The following is a 16,965-nucleotide window of genomic DNA, read 5'->3' as shown; positions in this document are numbered from 1 at the left end:
TTAGGTGCTTTGTTTTGCATTGCTAGTTTTTTTCTGAAATGCAAGTAAAAGAGCTGCATTAAATTTAAATGTAAAACGTCACATTTTTAATTATAGTTTTAAAATAATTACTTAATCTTAGAAAATGAAATCTGAAATGCAGATTTTAAGAGCACAGAGAAAAAGAATGTGTGGTTTAGCATTTTCATTGCTCATGTGAAAATTTAGAATCTGTTATTTCCTTCCATAATTCTGCTGAAAATAAATTTATCTACTTAGATGTGTGTAAGCAGCCTCTATTATGGCAAGGTTGCTAAAATGTGTCCTTTATTGCCTAGCACCGTAACCCCCATACCCTTTCTGTCTGTTTTTAAAGACATTTATAGTACTGGATAAAGCGAAGACAATCCACAGGTTCAGTGCCACACCTGCCTTGTACCTTTTATCTCCTTTCAATATCACTAGAAGAGTAGCTATTAAGATTTTGGTTCATTCATATCCTTTTCAAGTGGTTTGTTAAAAATTGTTACTGATTAATATTACTCATGTTAACACTAGGAGTTTTGATTTAGTGTTTGAATGTGTTCCTGCCTTTAATTCTTCCAAAATCAATCTGAGCCAAGATTAGTCACTTAAGCTGCTGATTAAATTCAGAAGTCTTTAGTGGAGTTCCTGAAGGTGCAGTATTGAACCCAACCCTGTCTAAAATTTTTATGGATGATCTGGATGAAGGGATAAGATGAAACTTACCCATGGTAAGTTTGTGGATATTGCTAAGTTGTGTGGGAGTGTTGGTCTGCTGGAGGGTAGGGAAGCCCTGCAGAGGGACCTGGACAGGCTGGATCAATGGGCCAGACCAAGAGTCTGAGGTTCAACTTGACCAAGTGCTGTTCACATTGGCCACAACAGCCCCATGCAGTGCTACAGGCTGGGGGCAGAGTGGCTGGGAAGTGGCCCAATGGGAAAGGATCTGGCAGTGCTGATTGACAGCAGCTGAACACGAGCCAGTGTGTGCCTGGGTGGCCAAGAAGGCCAGTGGCATCCCAGCCTGTATCAGGAATAGTGTGGCCAACAGGCCCAGGACAATGACTGTCCCCTGTACTCAGCACTGGTGAGGTCACATCTCGGGTTCTGGGTGCCTCAGTTCAGGAAGGACATTGAGGTGCTGGAATGTGTCCAGACAGGGGCAGCAAAGTTGGTGAAGGGTCTAGAAAGTGAGTCCTGTAGGGAGCAGCTGAAGCAGCTGGGGGTGTTTATCCTGGAGAAGAGGAGGCTCAGAGTGACCTCATCACTCTCTACAGCCTGCTGGAAGGAGAGTGTAGCCCGGTTGGGGGCAGCCTCTTCTCCCAGGTAACCAGTGACAGGACAAGAAAAAATAGCCTCAAGCTACACCAAGGCAAGTTCAGGTTGGACATCAGGAGGAATTCCTTCACAAAAAAGGTTGTCAAGCATTGGAATGGACTACCCAGGGAAGTGGTGGAGTCAATATCCCCGGAGGTGTTCAGGAAATGACTGGATGTGGCACAGAGTGTCATGGCCTAGTCGACAAGTGAAGAGTCAAAAGTTGGACTTGGTGACCTCAGTGGTCTTTTCCAACTTAAATGATTCTGTGATAGGTGTATAACCATCATTCTTGTGAAAAATCTTTGCATTATTTATGACATTGCTAGTGATAGTAAATTGATTTGTATGGTATGTGTTAGCCGTGTTCTATGTCCTGATCAAGTCTTCATATTTTGTGTTATGCAAATTTGGCTTTTAAAAGGGGTATATTCCTTAACTATGGTCAACATTGTTCAACAAGATCATTATGCTCACTATTCTGGCAAATTGTGTATTGATGACATGGAGGAATCTTCCAGAATGGGCAAAAAAAGTAGAGTAAGTATACTTAAATAAGCTAATGATTTTTAAGGTGCTTTAAAAATGAAAAACAAATGGAGAGCTAGACCATGCAGTTTTACTTATGTGTGCAATACCAGTATTCTCGTTTTTCCTACCTGGAGTTTGATCCTAGCTGCAACCCAAAGCAGCACAGTCCTGCAAGCTCTGCAAATGAGAGAATCTGTGGCATTGTTAATCTTTTTCTCTGAACAAAATGCTGATAAATACTTTTCCTCAGAATGTTCGTACAAGCAACGTTTTCATTCTCCCTCTTCAGCTGTTCTTTATCATTAAAAAAAAGAAAAAAAAGAAAATTGTCATTCAGCATAAAACTACTGGCTTTTCAGTGTGGAAGATGCTTTCTATAGCCCCTCTGAAACACCTTCATTTTGTGCAGCAAAATCCAATTATGGGACACACCCACTCTTTAAAGAAAATACCTTTGCTGAGGATTATTGTTTATCATTCTTAAGTCTACATGGTCAGCCATCAAGTACCTTTAGTAAATATTAGATTTCACTTACCCATGGACTTCATCTCTGATGTGGCAACCATGCTCAAATGTTATTTGAATAAAAATATTTTTTTGTGTTGTACATGATTATTATTATTAGTGCTGAAATTAAAAATCTTATGTGCTAGAAACTGCAAAAATATTTTTCAGACAAAATAAAATGTATAATCCTATTACCTCACAAAAAATGGTGGGGAAACAGTCATGCTTTATGTGAGTTTATAACATAATTAGTGTATGCTGTTCAATGCATATACTAATTACTGGGTTTATTTTCCTGTATGCTCATGATTTATCACTGAGTAGCACAACAATCTTTAACTTTTGCTGTATTTCCTCACAGGTACACTTTCACTGGAATTTATACTTTTGAATTTCTAGTAAAAATATTTGCAAGAGGCTTCTGGATAAACCATTTTACTTGCCTTCGTGACCCTTGGAACTGGCTTGATTTTGTTGTCATTTCCTTTGCGTAAGTATATAATTTTTTTTTAAAGTAAAATAACAGGAATTTTTTTGAACCTCGGATTGTTTGGCTTGTATTAGTCCATATGAAATTGCAGCTGAATTGTGTTTCAAGTTTTTCCACTTGAATATTTTACACTAATGTAACACATAGCAGAATTAGTGGACTATTCTTCAGTACAGAAGATAACACTCAACAATTAGTTTAAAATAGGATTTTAAAATTGAAAGCAGGTCTATAGGTTTCATTTTAAATTTGCAGTTAATGGAAAATCTTAAGGGTGAATTTATTAGGGCAAGCTTAATTGAAACAGAAAGCAAGTCTTTCATTTAAACTTCTTCCTCCAAAAATAAAACAGGATTTCAGGATTTCAGGTCCAGGTAAGTAGTAAAAGCCCTGCCTCAATTCTGAATAACTGTGATTTAATCCTACAGGTATATAACAGAATTTGTAAACCTAGGCAATCTTTCAGCTCTTCGAACTTTCAGAGTATTGAGAGCTTTGAAAACTATTTCTGTAATTCCAGGTAAGAAGTAACTGTGTAAAATAGTAGACACTCTAAATCACCTCTGTTTAATTTTGTGTGTGCTGTCATTGTGTTTGTGTGTGGAATCCCTCACTACAGATATGTGACAGAGTTTGTGGACCTGGGCAATGTCTCAGCGTTGAGAACATTCAGAGTTCTCCGAGTTTTGAAAACAGTATCAGTCATTCCAGGTGAGAGCAAGGTTAAACACTGAGGCTGACTGAAACTGCATAGAATCTGAACTCATGTTTTTAACAGAAACATCCAGGTTTTTGTCTTAATTTCAATTTAATTTCTTTTTCTAATTCTCTAAAACAGTCAGCCTCAGAGTTTAAGAGTTAGTTGCATGAACAACTCATTTACATAGCCTGTATATTCTTCCATTTAATGATGTCAAATTTTCTTTCCCATATTAAGGATAAAAATTACGGCTTTTTAATGTGAATGTTACATATCCGTATTTGTGAAATAAATGTGGGATTGAAAATTTTAATGTTTTGTAAAAGCTGAATCCCTGACAGAGGAATAAGATAATAATGAGTAGCATGGGACTGCATGGTGTAGTTATTAGCTTATGATGCCTATCTTCACCAAACCCTACTTCCAACAAAAGACAGTGCATTAAAATGCAGACGTTGAAATTACTGCTGAAATAAAATTGTGGTCTCTTTTTGTTCGCTGTTATAGAACCAAATGCTGTGTATTGGAATAGAATACTGGCAAAGGTTTGGAGCAAGAGGCATCAAAAAGAAAATAAAATTAGCTATTTTCTTTAGATGTAGTGTACATGTATAGAGAGCATGAATTGAAAACTCTTGATGTGAAGAGCAGGTGCTTTGGAATGTATGCTATTCATTCCCATTCATATTTTCAAATTATTTTTCAGGGATGAAACTTATTGGTAGCTTTTCCTTTGGAAAATGCTTTAAGACTTCTTTTGAAGCTGTGCATGGTATTTAGTAGTGTGTTGGAGATGCTTACATTGTATTTTAGCTTAGTTAAATATTTCTATAATAAATATAATATTATAATAAATATTACAACAAATAATATTTATTATAAAATAATTATAATAAAATATATAATATTTATATTATAATGAAATTATAATTTTATAATTATAAATGTATAATAAAAATCTGCCTCTGTTTGCAGGCTTGAAGACTATTGTTGGAGCCTTAATTCAGTCTGTGAAGAAGCTCTCAGATGTGATGATCCTGACTGTATTTTGCCTGAGTGTATTTGCACTGATAGGACTTCAGCTGTTCATGGGCAACTTGAAGAATAAATGCCTGTTCTGGCCATCAGAAAATTCAACAGCTTTTGAGAAACATGTGGTTCCATACTTCAATGGTTCAGAATTTGACTGGGCAGCATACATTAACGAAGAAAGTAAGAAATACTGTTGTAATTTGCTAACAATTTTTGTATGTAAACCATCACACAATCACAAGATAACTGTTTTATACTTCAGAATAAAGATAAAAACCAATTTAATTGAATGGCAAAGAACAGGAATTTGTATATGTTACATCCCAAGCTCATGCTGACGTCACTGCTCTTTCCATTGACTGCACTTAGAAATGTATGTAGAGGCTTAGGTTAGTTTTAGAATCACACAATCATGCAGGTTGGACAGGATCTCCCCATTCCAGACCAACTGCTGCTCAGCTGCTGGTCTGGTTGGAGCAGATTGCTCAATCCCTTGTTCCAGTCAAGTTCTTAGTATCTCTAAGGATTGAGATGCCACGTCTTCTGGGCTGCATGTGCCAGCATTTGACCAGTCCCACAGAAACTTTTCTGAAGGCTACCACCTTATAATTAAAGGAACAATTCTGTGAAGTTGTTTATAGTACAGCAGCTGTTAGAACATTCTAATTGGAACACCTGTCTTCTTTTTAAATGCTGCCTTCATATTTTCCCAGGATGTGAAATAGTTACAGGATGTGCTAGTTAATGTTGCTCTGACTTCAAAACTGCCAGAAAGCCATTATACATGTTCCATTTTAAAGGAGATAGGTTTTGTCTGATTACATTCTACTTACTGAATAAGAGGAGTTTTAAGTTTTGTATTTTCTTTTATCTATTTTGAAAGGATATTCACTGTGCAGTGTTGCAAGAAAAGAATATACAATTTATGTTCTAATCATTGTTCCAGGATTTCGTTTTTGCAATGTTTTTTTTTTGTTGCCCAGAGGGGTTGTGGATGCCCCATCCCTGGAAGTGATCAAGGCCAGGTTGCATGGGCCCCAATCAATTAAGTGGCATTGCTTCCCATGGCAGGGGTTTTGGAAAGAGATGATCTTTCAAGTCACTTCCAACCCAAGAAATGCTGTGATTATGCCAGTATTTGAACCCACTGTTGGGAAAACAGAAATGAGAGATTATGAACATTCAAAACTGGATGACTTGAACATAGGTTCATCCTCACAAAAAAAATACAAACCCTCCTTTCATTCGTAAATGTTACTTCTTTTTTTTTCTTTAGGTCATTTCTATCTTCCAGAAGGAGCAATTGATTTTCTGCTTTGTGGCAATAGCTCAGATGCAGGGTAAGGTACACTAAAAATTATATACTATGTGTCTAAACAGAATGTAAAAAATATCAATCTAAACTTTAAAGGGCTAATTTAGTTACGTAACGTCACAGTCAATAATAATATGGTCTTGGTTTCTAGTAGTTAGACACTTGAATGAGTAAAAATGTTAAATGACAAAATACTTTGCTGGAAATTTGTTTTAAAAGCTCACATGTAACTAAAGAAGGTTAGATCTTGTGTTATCAGTCACTTAAGAACATTCTTTATAATGGGTTCCCTGCCATTTCTCAACCCAAAAATAAGCATGGAACACTGAGATTTATGACCACATTTAGGGAAGACATCTTTAGGCTTCCTCTTTCTGGCAGCTGCATGCATGGCAGTGTGTTGCTCTCTCTGCATGGCAATTTTTTGTAACAAAATCACATAATTCTGTATGCCTATGAATTATCAGTCCATCCCTTGGTTTTGGTAGGTAATAGCTTTAAAACCCACATACTCAAACTATCTTTGTAAACATTTAACTTATATATGTAACTATGAGATAATTCTGTGTATGTGTATAAATGCACATCAAATAGACATACATGCATGAAAGGAAATCTATATAGTGTTTTTTGGAGAGGTTTTGGGGACAGGAGCCTCTTATGTCCTAATTGAAACAGTGTGCTTATTATACTTGATATCAAGATTGCATCACCTACTCTCAAAACCAATATGAAAAATTTCACAAGATAAAAGTATCCATGTGCTGGTTATTTGGTTTTGATGAATTGGTAGAATTTCTTAGTTAGGCTCACAGATGTGAATAAGCCAAGAAATCTGGTATGCCAACCTCATTGACAGACATAGTTCAGCATAAAATGTGTGTGCTGGCTGTCTTTTTCCTGCATGGAAGTATCCACCTATTGAAATCTCTGTGTTAAGTACATGTATTATTTTCATTGAAGAGATATCTGCACAGGTAATATCAAACTGTTCATAATAAACTTTATTTTGTTTAAAACTCTGAAAGGAGATAGAAGGAAATAGAAGGAAATTGTCATTACTAGTTTGCTTTCTCTGGATTATTCTTTAAAGAACAGACTTTTAATGTCATCACTAATTTTTGAATTGGTTTAAGCCACAAATAACAGCACCCTCCACAGACAGTGCTTCATAAGAAGCTCAAGAAACAATAATTAAAAAAAAAAAAAGTGTTATATGAAATTTGTGTGTGGATTGTTTTGCCTCTTTTCCTTTTCTTTTTTTCCTCTCCTAGTAAATGCCCAGAAGAGTTCATCTGTGTGAAAGCTGGTAAAAACCCCAACTATGGATATACTAGCTTTGACACATTCAGTTGGGCTTTCTTGTCACTGTTTCGACTGATGACACAGGACTATTGGGAAAATCTTTATCAGTTGGTGAGTGCGTTTTAAAAATTGTCGTTAGTGTATTACTGGCTCCAAATCAATCTTGGAAAGGCCATTCTTATTTATATTACATACTATTGGTATTGTTAGCCATTAAAATTTTTATCAAAGGAAGCAAATTCAGTTACAAAACTAAGCAGACATGGACACTTAGTACAGAATCTCGCATGATTTCTGAAGAGGCACATGAGAGGTTTTTTGATCCTTAATTTAATTTTTACAGTGTATATTTCATTTTGTGCCTCATGATATTTTCAAAAATACCAATATTGAGTTCAAATTGTAAAAAGACTTCATGACAGTAAAACCTGAACCGTAATTTCAGTACTCTTAATCCCATTTTTTATAACTTAGAATGCATGACTTGATATAAATTAACTTTCTTACAGTAGCTTTTCATTATATGGTGTGTGTGTGAATGTGTTAATTATAATAAATACTCTTTTCTAACTATCTAAGCAGTTGTGCCATTTTTAATTTATTTGGTTATTTCAACGGGGAAGCATGCTAATACATGGTAAGCATTCTAAGTCTCCAACCTGTGGTATGTGACTTACATTAATAATTTTGATCCCACATACTTTTCAAGATTATTAGGCATTGAAGGAGGTTTGTGGCAAAGCAGCATGATCCTTAGGCGTGTTTTTCACGTACAAGAATGCCCTCTTTATTTTGTTGTAATTACGTTTATATACGTTGTAATTCAGAAAACTTGTATGATTTTACTACAGAAGGAAAACCAACTAAATATTAGTTTTGCACTTTTCAAAGTCATTAATGCTTATGAACTGATGCATTTCTTCAGCAGCTGGTTGATTTCTCTTCTCCTTCTTTAGACACTACGAGCTGTTGGCAAATCATACATGATCTTTTTTGTTGTGGTGATTTTTCTGGGATCCTTCTATTTGATTAACTTGATTTTGGCTGTGGTTGCCATGGCCTATGAAGAGCAAAATCAGGCAACTATTGTTGAAGCAGAGCAGAGGGAGGCAGACTTTAAGCTGAAACTTGAACAACTGCAGAAGCAGCAAGAAGAAGCTCAGGTATTTCCTAGCAAGAGTCTGGGCCTTAGTGTGTTCCTTTGCATGCTATTTGTTAGAACCAATAATTACATTCACATATTAAAAAAAAATCCATTCTTTAACGTACCTCTCAAATACTTTAGACTGCTTTTTGTATGCCTCTTTATTGCTTTTTAAATGTATAATGTCTTAAGTGTTAATGAATTTCTGAATAGAGAAAAAAGAGCAGTCTCCAAATCAGAATAATAATTTTAAATAAATCTCTCTTATCTTGGATAGTATCTAGTAAACTGTCATGATGATTTTCCAAATTTTCATCATATAAATAATTTCAATACTTTTCAAGCTCTGATTAGAGAGTAAAATATTTTAATCTTTAAATTTCTGATGAATTTTTGTTACTTGTGTGGCTACCAGTGAATCAAAGACCGGAAGCAGCTTAAGGAAGCTACTTAAAATAAAAATTAGGATTAGTTTACTAAATTAATACAGACTGAAGTGTGACTCTGTTTAGCTCTTTTGTTTGCTATTGTATTCACTCTAATTAAGGAATTATTAATTATAGAGTATTTCCTAAATAACTTTGTGGCTGTAGACATTGTGGGCTGACTCCATGATAGGGATGCAAAGTAGAACTCCATTTGAATTCTATCCATACTACAGAATTTCATTTATAGTTTTGCACAAATTCAACCACTTCGTTTACTAGAAGTAATTTGATAGAAATCTTAGGAACAAGGGCTGTATCCTTCTTTAAAAATGGTGTGATTTATAAAGCATCTTGTTAAATAATTGCTGTGGCAGGCAATAGCAGTGGCTGTAGCAGAGATGACAGAGTACAGCTGTGAAAGTGGGAATGCTGCACCCTCAGATAGTTCTTCAGATACATCCAAGCTTAGTTCAAAAAGTGCCAAAGAAAGGAGAAATAGAAGGAAGAAAAGAAGGCAGAGAGAGCTCTCTGGAGAAGAGGATGACATGAAGAATGAAAAGCTTCCAAAATCTGAATCAGATGGCAGTATCAAAAGGACAGGTTTCCGTTTATCTTTTGATGGAAACAGACTAACTTATGGGAAGCCGTTTACATCACCCCACCAGGTACTGTGAGTAATGAAATTGTCATTTTTGGAATTTCTGGGATTACTGTTATAGCAAACAAACTTCACTGCAACTTTGCAATGTAAGGCAACAAAGGAAAAATAGTGTAGCATTCTCTCAAATACCAACTTACTGTTGGTATTGTTTTCTAGAGTGTACCTTAAAAATGTGTTTTGTTCTCTGTCATTTTATTATTTAGGACTTTAACATCCACAGCAGCATTGCATTTTCCTAGTTAATATGAAATAGAAATGCCTTAATTCATAAATGGAAAATTTAATTATAATGTATGAATTTAGAAGACTAAAGGTATTGATATATTTTAACGTAATGCATGATCTATGTGGATCATTGAAGTTTATGGAAGTCTTTGTTTTTCTCTTCAAAGCAAAGATTAAAATGACTATGGCCTTATACATGTATATTTTTTTTTTCTCAGTTATAGTTTTAAGTACACTGCAAATTTACCCATTCAGTTGACTTTCATCTGTAATGCATTGTTGAGATCAGCCTGAAGCAGTGTATTAAAGATAACACTGAAAAATTCCTGGGCAATATAAATTATTGTTGTTTTTCTTATATATAGACATGCATTTTGTATACGTATAATCTTCAAATTGTCATTTTTTTATGTTTCCTTTGCAGTCTTTGCTGAGTGTTCATGGCACCCTGTTTTCTCCCAGGCCTAGCAGCAGAACAAGTATTTTCAGTTTTAGAGACTATGGAAGAGAGCGAGGATCTGAAAATGACTTTGCTGACGATGAGCACAGCACGTTTGAGGATAATTCGAGCAGAAGGGGTTCCCTGTTTGTGCCGCGCAGGCACGGCGAGCGGCGCAGCAGTAACGTTAGCCAGAGCAGTAGGTCATCCAGGAGGCTGACAGTCCTCCCAGTGAATGGGAAGATGCACAGCACCGTGGATTGCAATGGCGTGGTTTCCTTGGTGGATGGACCACCAGGTCTATCTCCTACTGGACAACTTCTGCCAGAGGTGATAATAGATAAAGCAGCAGCTGATGGGAATGTAAGGAAGTAGTAAATTACTCCAGGTTTCATGGCCTTTCTTAATTGCATAGACAATGTTTCAATGAAATTTTTGCTTTGAAAATGGATGGGAAGTTGTGAATGCTTTTGCAGATTTTGCTGTAATGAAATGGGTTTGAAGTGATTCAGTCAAAAGTGAGATGCTGAAGCATGAAAGAGAACAAAGTAGTAAATTTTTATATACCTGCAAAGCAAGGATAGGCATACATCTGCTTAATGAATCAGATTAGTAATGTTCCATTGCTAAATCTGTTTTAGAGTCCAGAATAGGATGTTCAGCATGAAACTTCCTGTATATTATTATATATTTTTTGTTTTTTCTCTTTATGGTTTTAACCTCCTTTTAAGTTTATTTTCTGATTATCTGTCAGTAATAATGCTGGTTCTGCTTTTCTCCCTTCTTCATACATTTGACACTGTGCAAATGTAGCATAGTCTTTCAGGATTATGTTGTCATTTTAAAAATTCTGAAAGAATTTTTTTCCTCCTGGGTTTCAAGGACCATCTGAGTTGCTCACTGCCTAGGATCACTGTATAATTCAATAAAAAACAAAAGCCCCAAACAAACAAAACATTTAAATTTTGCTCTGTTTTTCCTTTTCTCGCAGTCTGCTTTAGGAATGGAGCAGACATCTCCATGCTTTTTTCTAAAAATGTTATTTTACTGAAACAGAAATTTCTATATGGGTTACAGTATCTGAAAGTACATCAGCCAGCTTCCTGGCAGTTATCAGCCAGATGCCTTGCAGTTATAGTCTTCTTGCATTTTATTATACTTTTATTTTCATGCATTTATTTAATGTACTGAAAAAAAATCTATCATTATGCATTCAAAACTTCTTCATAACAGAGGTGCTGAATACTATAGTTATAACACAGCTTTCATTTTTAAAAATAAAATCATGTAAAACAAGTATTCGTTTTTGGGATTAATTAAGTCAGACCTATGCTGTTTCTTCAGTTGAAATTCATAAAATAAATCAGACTTGATAGCAATTAAGTTTCAAAAATATAGTTTAAATAAGTTTTGAATGGGTATAGAGATTGAAACTAATCTTTAAAATTTACTTTTATGGAATAGTGTTGGTGCAGAATCTTCCTACCACTAATCATTTGTTAGAGGTACCTTGTGAATGAGCTAGTTTAGAATGGAAATATTGGTAGAGAAAGTATGGAACTGGGAACTGGGGATTTTTTTTTTTACACAAGTTCTGAAAATCTTGTTTTCTTTTCTTGGCTGTAGTCCCCTCCAAAATTTCTTGGTATCTGAAGTGGAGTAATGTTATTTGAGTATAATGCAGTGAAAATATAGGAATAAGTATCCAAATGTTTATAAGTATTAATACTATTAGGAAGTATATAATGAAAATTATAATTTAAAAAGCATCACAGTATTTCTAAAGTTGAATTTAATTTACAAAACTTTTTTTCTTTTTTTTTTCTTTATAGACCACTACCACAGAAATAGAAATAAAAAACAGACGTACCAGTTCATATCAAATACCAATGGAGTTGCTGGAGGATCCCGATTTAAGGGAAAGGGCCATGAGTCTAGCAGATGTTATCACAAATAGAATGGAAGGTGTGTTATAACTAGATACTTGAACTTTCTTGATGTAGTCTTAGACTTGCTTGAAGGTATTATATCACAATGCAAATACAGAAGAGAAAAAATATGTAGCCATTGCAAATACATAAACTGAATAACAGGAAAAAAATGCATGTACATAGTGAAAAAAGAAAGGAAGGAATCTAATAAGCAGGCTGATGTAAAAAAACTCATTCTAATTATTCTAATGTAATGTGTATGTGGTTTATGCTAGTTATTCATGCTTAGCAATAGTTACTGGAAGAAATGCCTTGTGATACATTTTCCACTAACTATATCAAAAAAATATTAGAGACAATTAAAGGGCAGGCTTTAGCTAATAAGGAGAAGAAAATTTTTGCTGGGATTCCTTGGAACACTGGAATGACTATTAATGAAAAAAGTTTAAATAAATTTCAAAACCCGATTCATGCTAAAATTGATGTAATTTTTATCTGAAAATAAGTACTTTGACATTTAAGAGGACTTTGGAGTAAAGTTTTACTGAAAAAAGATCCCTAATCATAAGCATAGTTTTTATGGCTTCTTTTTGGTTTTTTTTTTGTTTTTTTTTAAACAAGATCGTATCTTATTAAAAATAGTCAAGTTTTTAAATTATTTCCTCAGAACACTTGAGGTTTTTCTTTTAGTCTTCTAAAATCTTGTGTCAGAAACAGTAAATTCCTGGAAATCTGAGGAGGTTCCACCAAGTGTCCTTAGTGGTTCCAGGTATAAAGATTAAAACCTGGAAAAGCAGATAAAAATTATCTTCACTTTCTCCAGAACTTGTTGACTATAAATTTCTCTTTTTCTCCAGAACTTCAAGGATCCAGACAAAAATGTCCACCTTGTTGGGATAAGTTTGCCCACACTTTCTTAATTTGGGAGTGCTGCAAGCCCTGGTTAAAAATAAAGAATGCAGTTGAATTTATTGTAATGGATCCACTAGTTGATCTGGCTGTCACTGTTTGCATAGTTATAAACACACTATTTATGGCCATGGAACATTATCCAATGACTGACCATTTTTACACTGTACTTACAGTAGGAAATCTGGTAAGTCCTTCAATCTATAGAATTTTATACGGTTGGAACCTGAAATAAAATTGTTTTTATTATTTTTATTGTCTTCCCAAAAAATGAATGATAAAGGTTTAGTTGAACTAAAAGTAGTCTAAAAATACCATTTGGAATATGCTGTGTATAAGAATATTTGAGAGATGTTCTGTCTTACAGTTTGATTTCTGTATTGCAACTTTTTCAATAGAGTTTCCAAAAGCCAGAGTTTGAATTATATGAAACTGGAAGAAATCTGGCATGCTTTTGTTAATTATTACAAAAACAAGTAGGAGCCAAATTAGATCCTTTTTAGTGGAAGGTACATTGTTAACACACAAAAAGAGCTGAATGCTATTTTTGTTTATTATTTTTCACTGCTATTTCTGTGTGTTGATTTTGTGTTTCCTTGAAAACCACTTATTTGATTGGACCATAACAATGGCAAAGAATGTGTGACTTATTCTGAGTATCTGTTGATACAGCTGTATTTTGCCCCTCAGTGGACACAGTCTGTGGGTCAGGTTTGGTGAGGTAGCTTTGTCTGGTTTATAACACCAATAATAGAGAAACATTATACTTCTTAACCTATGCATATTCTAAGTGGTTATTCTGGTGATTAAGATGTAGAAAAATAACAAAACATTTTAGTTATTGGGATATGTGAAATTCTTACATATATTAGTAACATACAGACTTATGTACAGAGTTAATGTATCAACATATAGATTTTATACTAATATTTTTAGTCAATACAGATACAGTTCAGTGTTTTCACCTTATTCTGGAATTAGAGATCATTATCTGTGGAAGATAAACATCTCATGTTGCTGTTTAAAATATCTGCAGGATGTTTTTGAGGAAAGCCTAGGGAAGACAAATAGGTAAGGGTCAATAGCTGCTTCAGAGGGCTGTCTTGTAAGCCCTCTTTGTAAGTTTAACCCGGCAAGCTCCCATTTCTACCTTTCCTACATAATGGAGTTGTTTAGAATGTGTGAGTATAAGTGTTCCTTCATGCCAAGAATTGGTGTGTGCTCCTAGTCAGCCAATATGCCACAATGGCACTGGTATAGCTTCAGCAGTTGCTTTCTTCCTTTCTGGACTCTGTAGCTCTACATTTTAAAGACTGTAAAATGGTCCAGATTTTTCTTGAACTTTTTTTTCATCTTCCTCATAAAAGAGATTAATTGATGTAGTTTTTATAGATACTGGTGATCATACATCTACAGCAAATACAATGAATTTCAGAGGTGTTGTTTGTCTTCTGCTTCAGAAGTTATCAGAGGCATTCAGTCAGAAAAGAGTTTTACTTCAAACACAAACCTTGGCACAACTGACTTCTTTTGGCAGTTAGAGAAGATAAGCTTGCTTGTGAGCTCTCATATAGACTTCATTAGTCAATAGTACATCACTCCAATTTATGACCAATTCATGTTTTCCCACACACCTTTCTTAAAGCAGCTTCCATTCTGACAGCAGTGGATGTATTATCTTGCTGGGGAAAGTTCCTTTAGCTACATATAGGCAGATATAAGGATCGAACTGGAGGCTTGTTAGCAATAGCTTCAGTAGACACTAAATGTATCTTAGCTTTAACTGGTGTCACATTTATGCTACAGCTCATTTTAATGTTGCCACTCACCTTCTCTGTGGGGTTCAGCTTGTGATAATTTTACTTAGTGACATCCTGCTGTAAGAGGGATGTTACTTCTTACTTCACTTGTTCCTTATCTGCTGGTTCGACTTCTTCATATTCATCCATAAAGTAACAATAACATTTTTTTTCTTCAGGTTTTTACTGGAATTTTTGCAGCAGAAATGGTTCTCAAGATAATTGCCATGCATCCTTTTAATTATTTCCAAGTTGGCTGGAATATTTTTGATAGTTTTATAGTTATTCTTAGTTTGGTGGAGCTTTTTTTGTCAAACGTGGATGGATTATCCGTTCTCCGATCATTCAGATTGGTAAATAATATGTCTGCGTTAATTAATGAATTATGTTTGTATTTCAACTCTATTCATATAAATAAGACACCTTTTATCATTAGGTATACTTTTTAGTAAGTGACACAGGATATCTCTGCAGGCATGTTTTAAAAATTATTTATCATTGAATACTATGTGCCATTTTATGGTTCAGAAGCAAATATACTTTCAAGAGAAAGAGCTGTAATTTTATTGTAATTGTTTAAACATAAATGGATAAAGCTCAGTGAAATGTACAATTTTTTTAGTGTATATTGAGAAGCAGAAAACATTTGTAGTCTTGTTGATTTTCATATCTGGAAATAGCAAGAAGGCTAGAGGTATTCTTTTTAAATGTAGGAATCATAAAATTAATGGGTTTAATAAATTTTTAGAAGATTGATTTTTCTTTTCCCCTTAGCAAAAAAAAGGATCTTTATTTTATTAAAAAAATACTTTTATTTTAATTTGTTTCTATATGAATGTCCAAGGTGTATAACATGTTCAGAATCCGCTGTCTGAACAAATACAACCAGTGTGCTCTTTCTTTCATGTGGAAAAGAATAATGTGCTAAAAAAATAAAATAACAAACAAACAGGAAAAAAAATAACAAAGTCTAAAATTTACTATGTTTTAAAAGTGTGGGTTTCATGAAACACTATGAAATTTATGGTTGCTGGAATCACGTTGAAGTTTCTTCCTTTTGCTGTTGCTGAGAGTCACTCATTTGTATTATGCTGTTGTCTCTATAGCACTTTTGTAATTACAGCTAATAATGCCTGTATATTTTTTTTTCCAGTTACGAGTCTTCAAACTGGCAAAATCTTGGCCAACCCTAAATATGCTGATTAAGATTATTGGCAACTCTGTGGGAGCTCTGGGGAATCTGACCCTGGTGCTGGCCATCATTGTGTTCATTTTCGCTGTGGTTGGGATGCAGCTGTTTGGGAAAAGCTACCTGGAATGCGTCTGCAAAATTGCAAGTGACTGCGTGCTCCCTCGCTGGCACATGCATGACTTTTTCCACTCTTTCCTGATTGTATTCCGAGTGCTGTGTGGAGAATGGATAGAAACAATGTGGGACTGCATGGAGGTTGCAGGCCAAACCATGTGCCTTACAGTCTTCATGATGGTCATGGTGATTGGAAACCTAGTGGTATGTAGCCAAAATAATTTTACAATTAATTTAGAATATAAAAGGTAAGAGAACCAGTAATTAATTTTAAAAGTATTATTAAATGTAATTTTTAAATATGATTTTTATTGTTTTGGATTTGTTATGAGTATGGGTTTTGAAATGGACTTTTCTGTTTGTTAGATTTTTGATCTCATCTAGAGTCCTCAGTTTGGAGGATGACCCCTCTCAGGGTACGGAGTGCAGTTCAGAGGATGTGGCTGAGAGCGTGCAGTACTGGGTGTTCAGGGTATTGTGGACTACTCCTGGTTCTCTCCTAGAGAGGGAGAGAAGAGCAAAGGCACCTGCAGTGTTAGACTTCGAGGGTAGAAGTTTCCTATTTGCAGAAGAGGATATAGCAGGACCTTTTCTCCCTAACAATTTAGTCATTGCTTCTAGTCACACATAGGCAGGTTATTGGGCCTTTCTTTTAAACTTTTTCTGATCTCTTCTGTCTATATGACTGCTACTGCATTCTTAAGACTCTGAAACGTATGCCATTTTGAGACCTGTTTGCTGCATAGCCAGCATTTTACACAAATGGAGTGAGGAAACTTCAATTAGAAGGAAGTTGTTATGCAGAAAAAAGTCCAGATTCAATTACTTCAGGTTTTCTTTTACTTCTTCACTTTTTTGCTTCCAATTCCATAAGTGCTTTCTACAGATATTTCTAACATGGCCTGTATTATATCTGGTTTTT

General features: G+C 34.8%; 1 protein-coding gene across 3 annotated transcripts in view; it reads left to right on the top strand.

The window, feature by feature from the left end:
• Positions 1-16,965, top strand: part of LOC131579668 (sodium channel protein type 2 subunit alpha-like) — a 140,063-nt gene that overhangs the window by 96,710 nt on the left and 26,388 nt on the right. The window contains exons 13-26 of one of the 3 annotated variants that reach the window (XM_058839953.1): positions 356-474; positions 1,771-1,860; positions 2,721-2,849; positions 3,278-3,369; positions 4,525-4,761; positions 5,858-5,921; positions 7,171-7,312; positions 8,158-8,364; positions 9,148-9,438; positions 10,084-10,461; positions 11,931-12,063; positions 12,887-13,125; positions 14,917-15,090; positions 15,891-16,247. In XM_058839953.1, the coding sequence (XP_058695936.1) occupies positions 356-474; positions 1,771-1,860; positions 2,721-2,849; positions 3,278-3,369; positions 4,525-4,761; positions 5,858-5,921; positions 7,171-7,312; positions 8,158-8,364; positions 9,148-9,438; positions 10,084-10,461; positions 11,931-12,063; positions 12,887-13,125; positions 14,917-15,090; positions 15,891-16,247 (2,652 nt within the window). Of the gene's footprint in view, positions 1-355; positions 475-1,770; positions 1,861-2,720; positions 2,850-3,277; positions 3,370-4,524; positions 4,762-5,857; positions 5,922-7,170; positions 7,313-8,157; positions 8,365-9,147; positions 9,439-10,083; positions 10,462-11,930; positions 12,064-12,886; positions 13,126-14,916; positions 15,091-15,890; positions 16,248-16,965 lie in introns of those variants that run through there. The other 2 variants (XM_058839951.1, XM_058839952.1) reach the window with 2 other exon arrangements.

The sequence above is a fragment of the Poecile atricapillus genome, chromosome 5 (assembly GCF_030490865.1).
Source record: "Poecile atricapillus isolate bPoeAtr1 chromosome 5, bPoeAtr1.hap1, whole genome shotgun sequence".
Classification (NCBI taxonomy): domain Eukaryota; kingdom Metazoa; phylum Chordata; class Aves; order Passeriformes; family Paridae; genus Poecile; species Poecile atricapillus.
The sequence above is the reverse complement of the archived record's forward strand: the minus strand, read 5'-3'. Positions and strand labels throughout refer to the sequence as shown.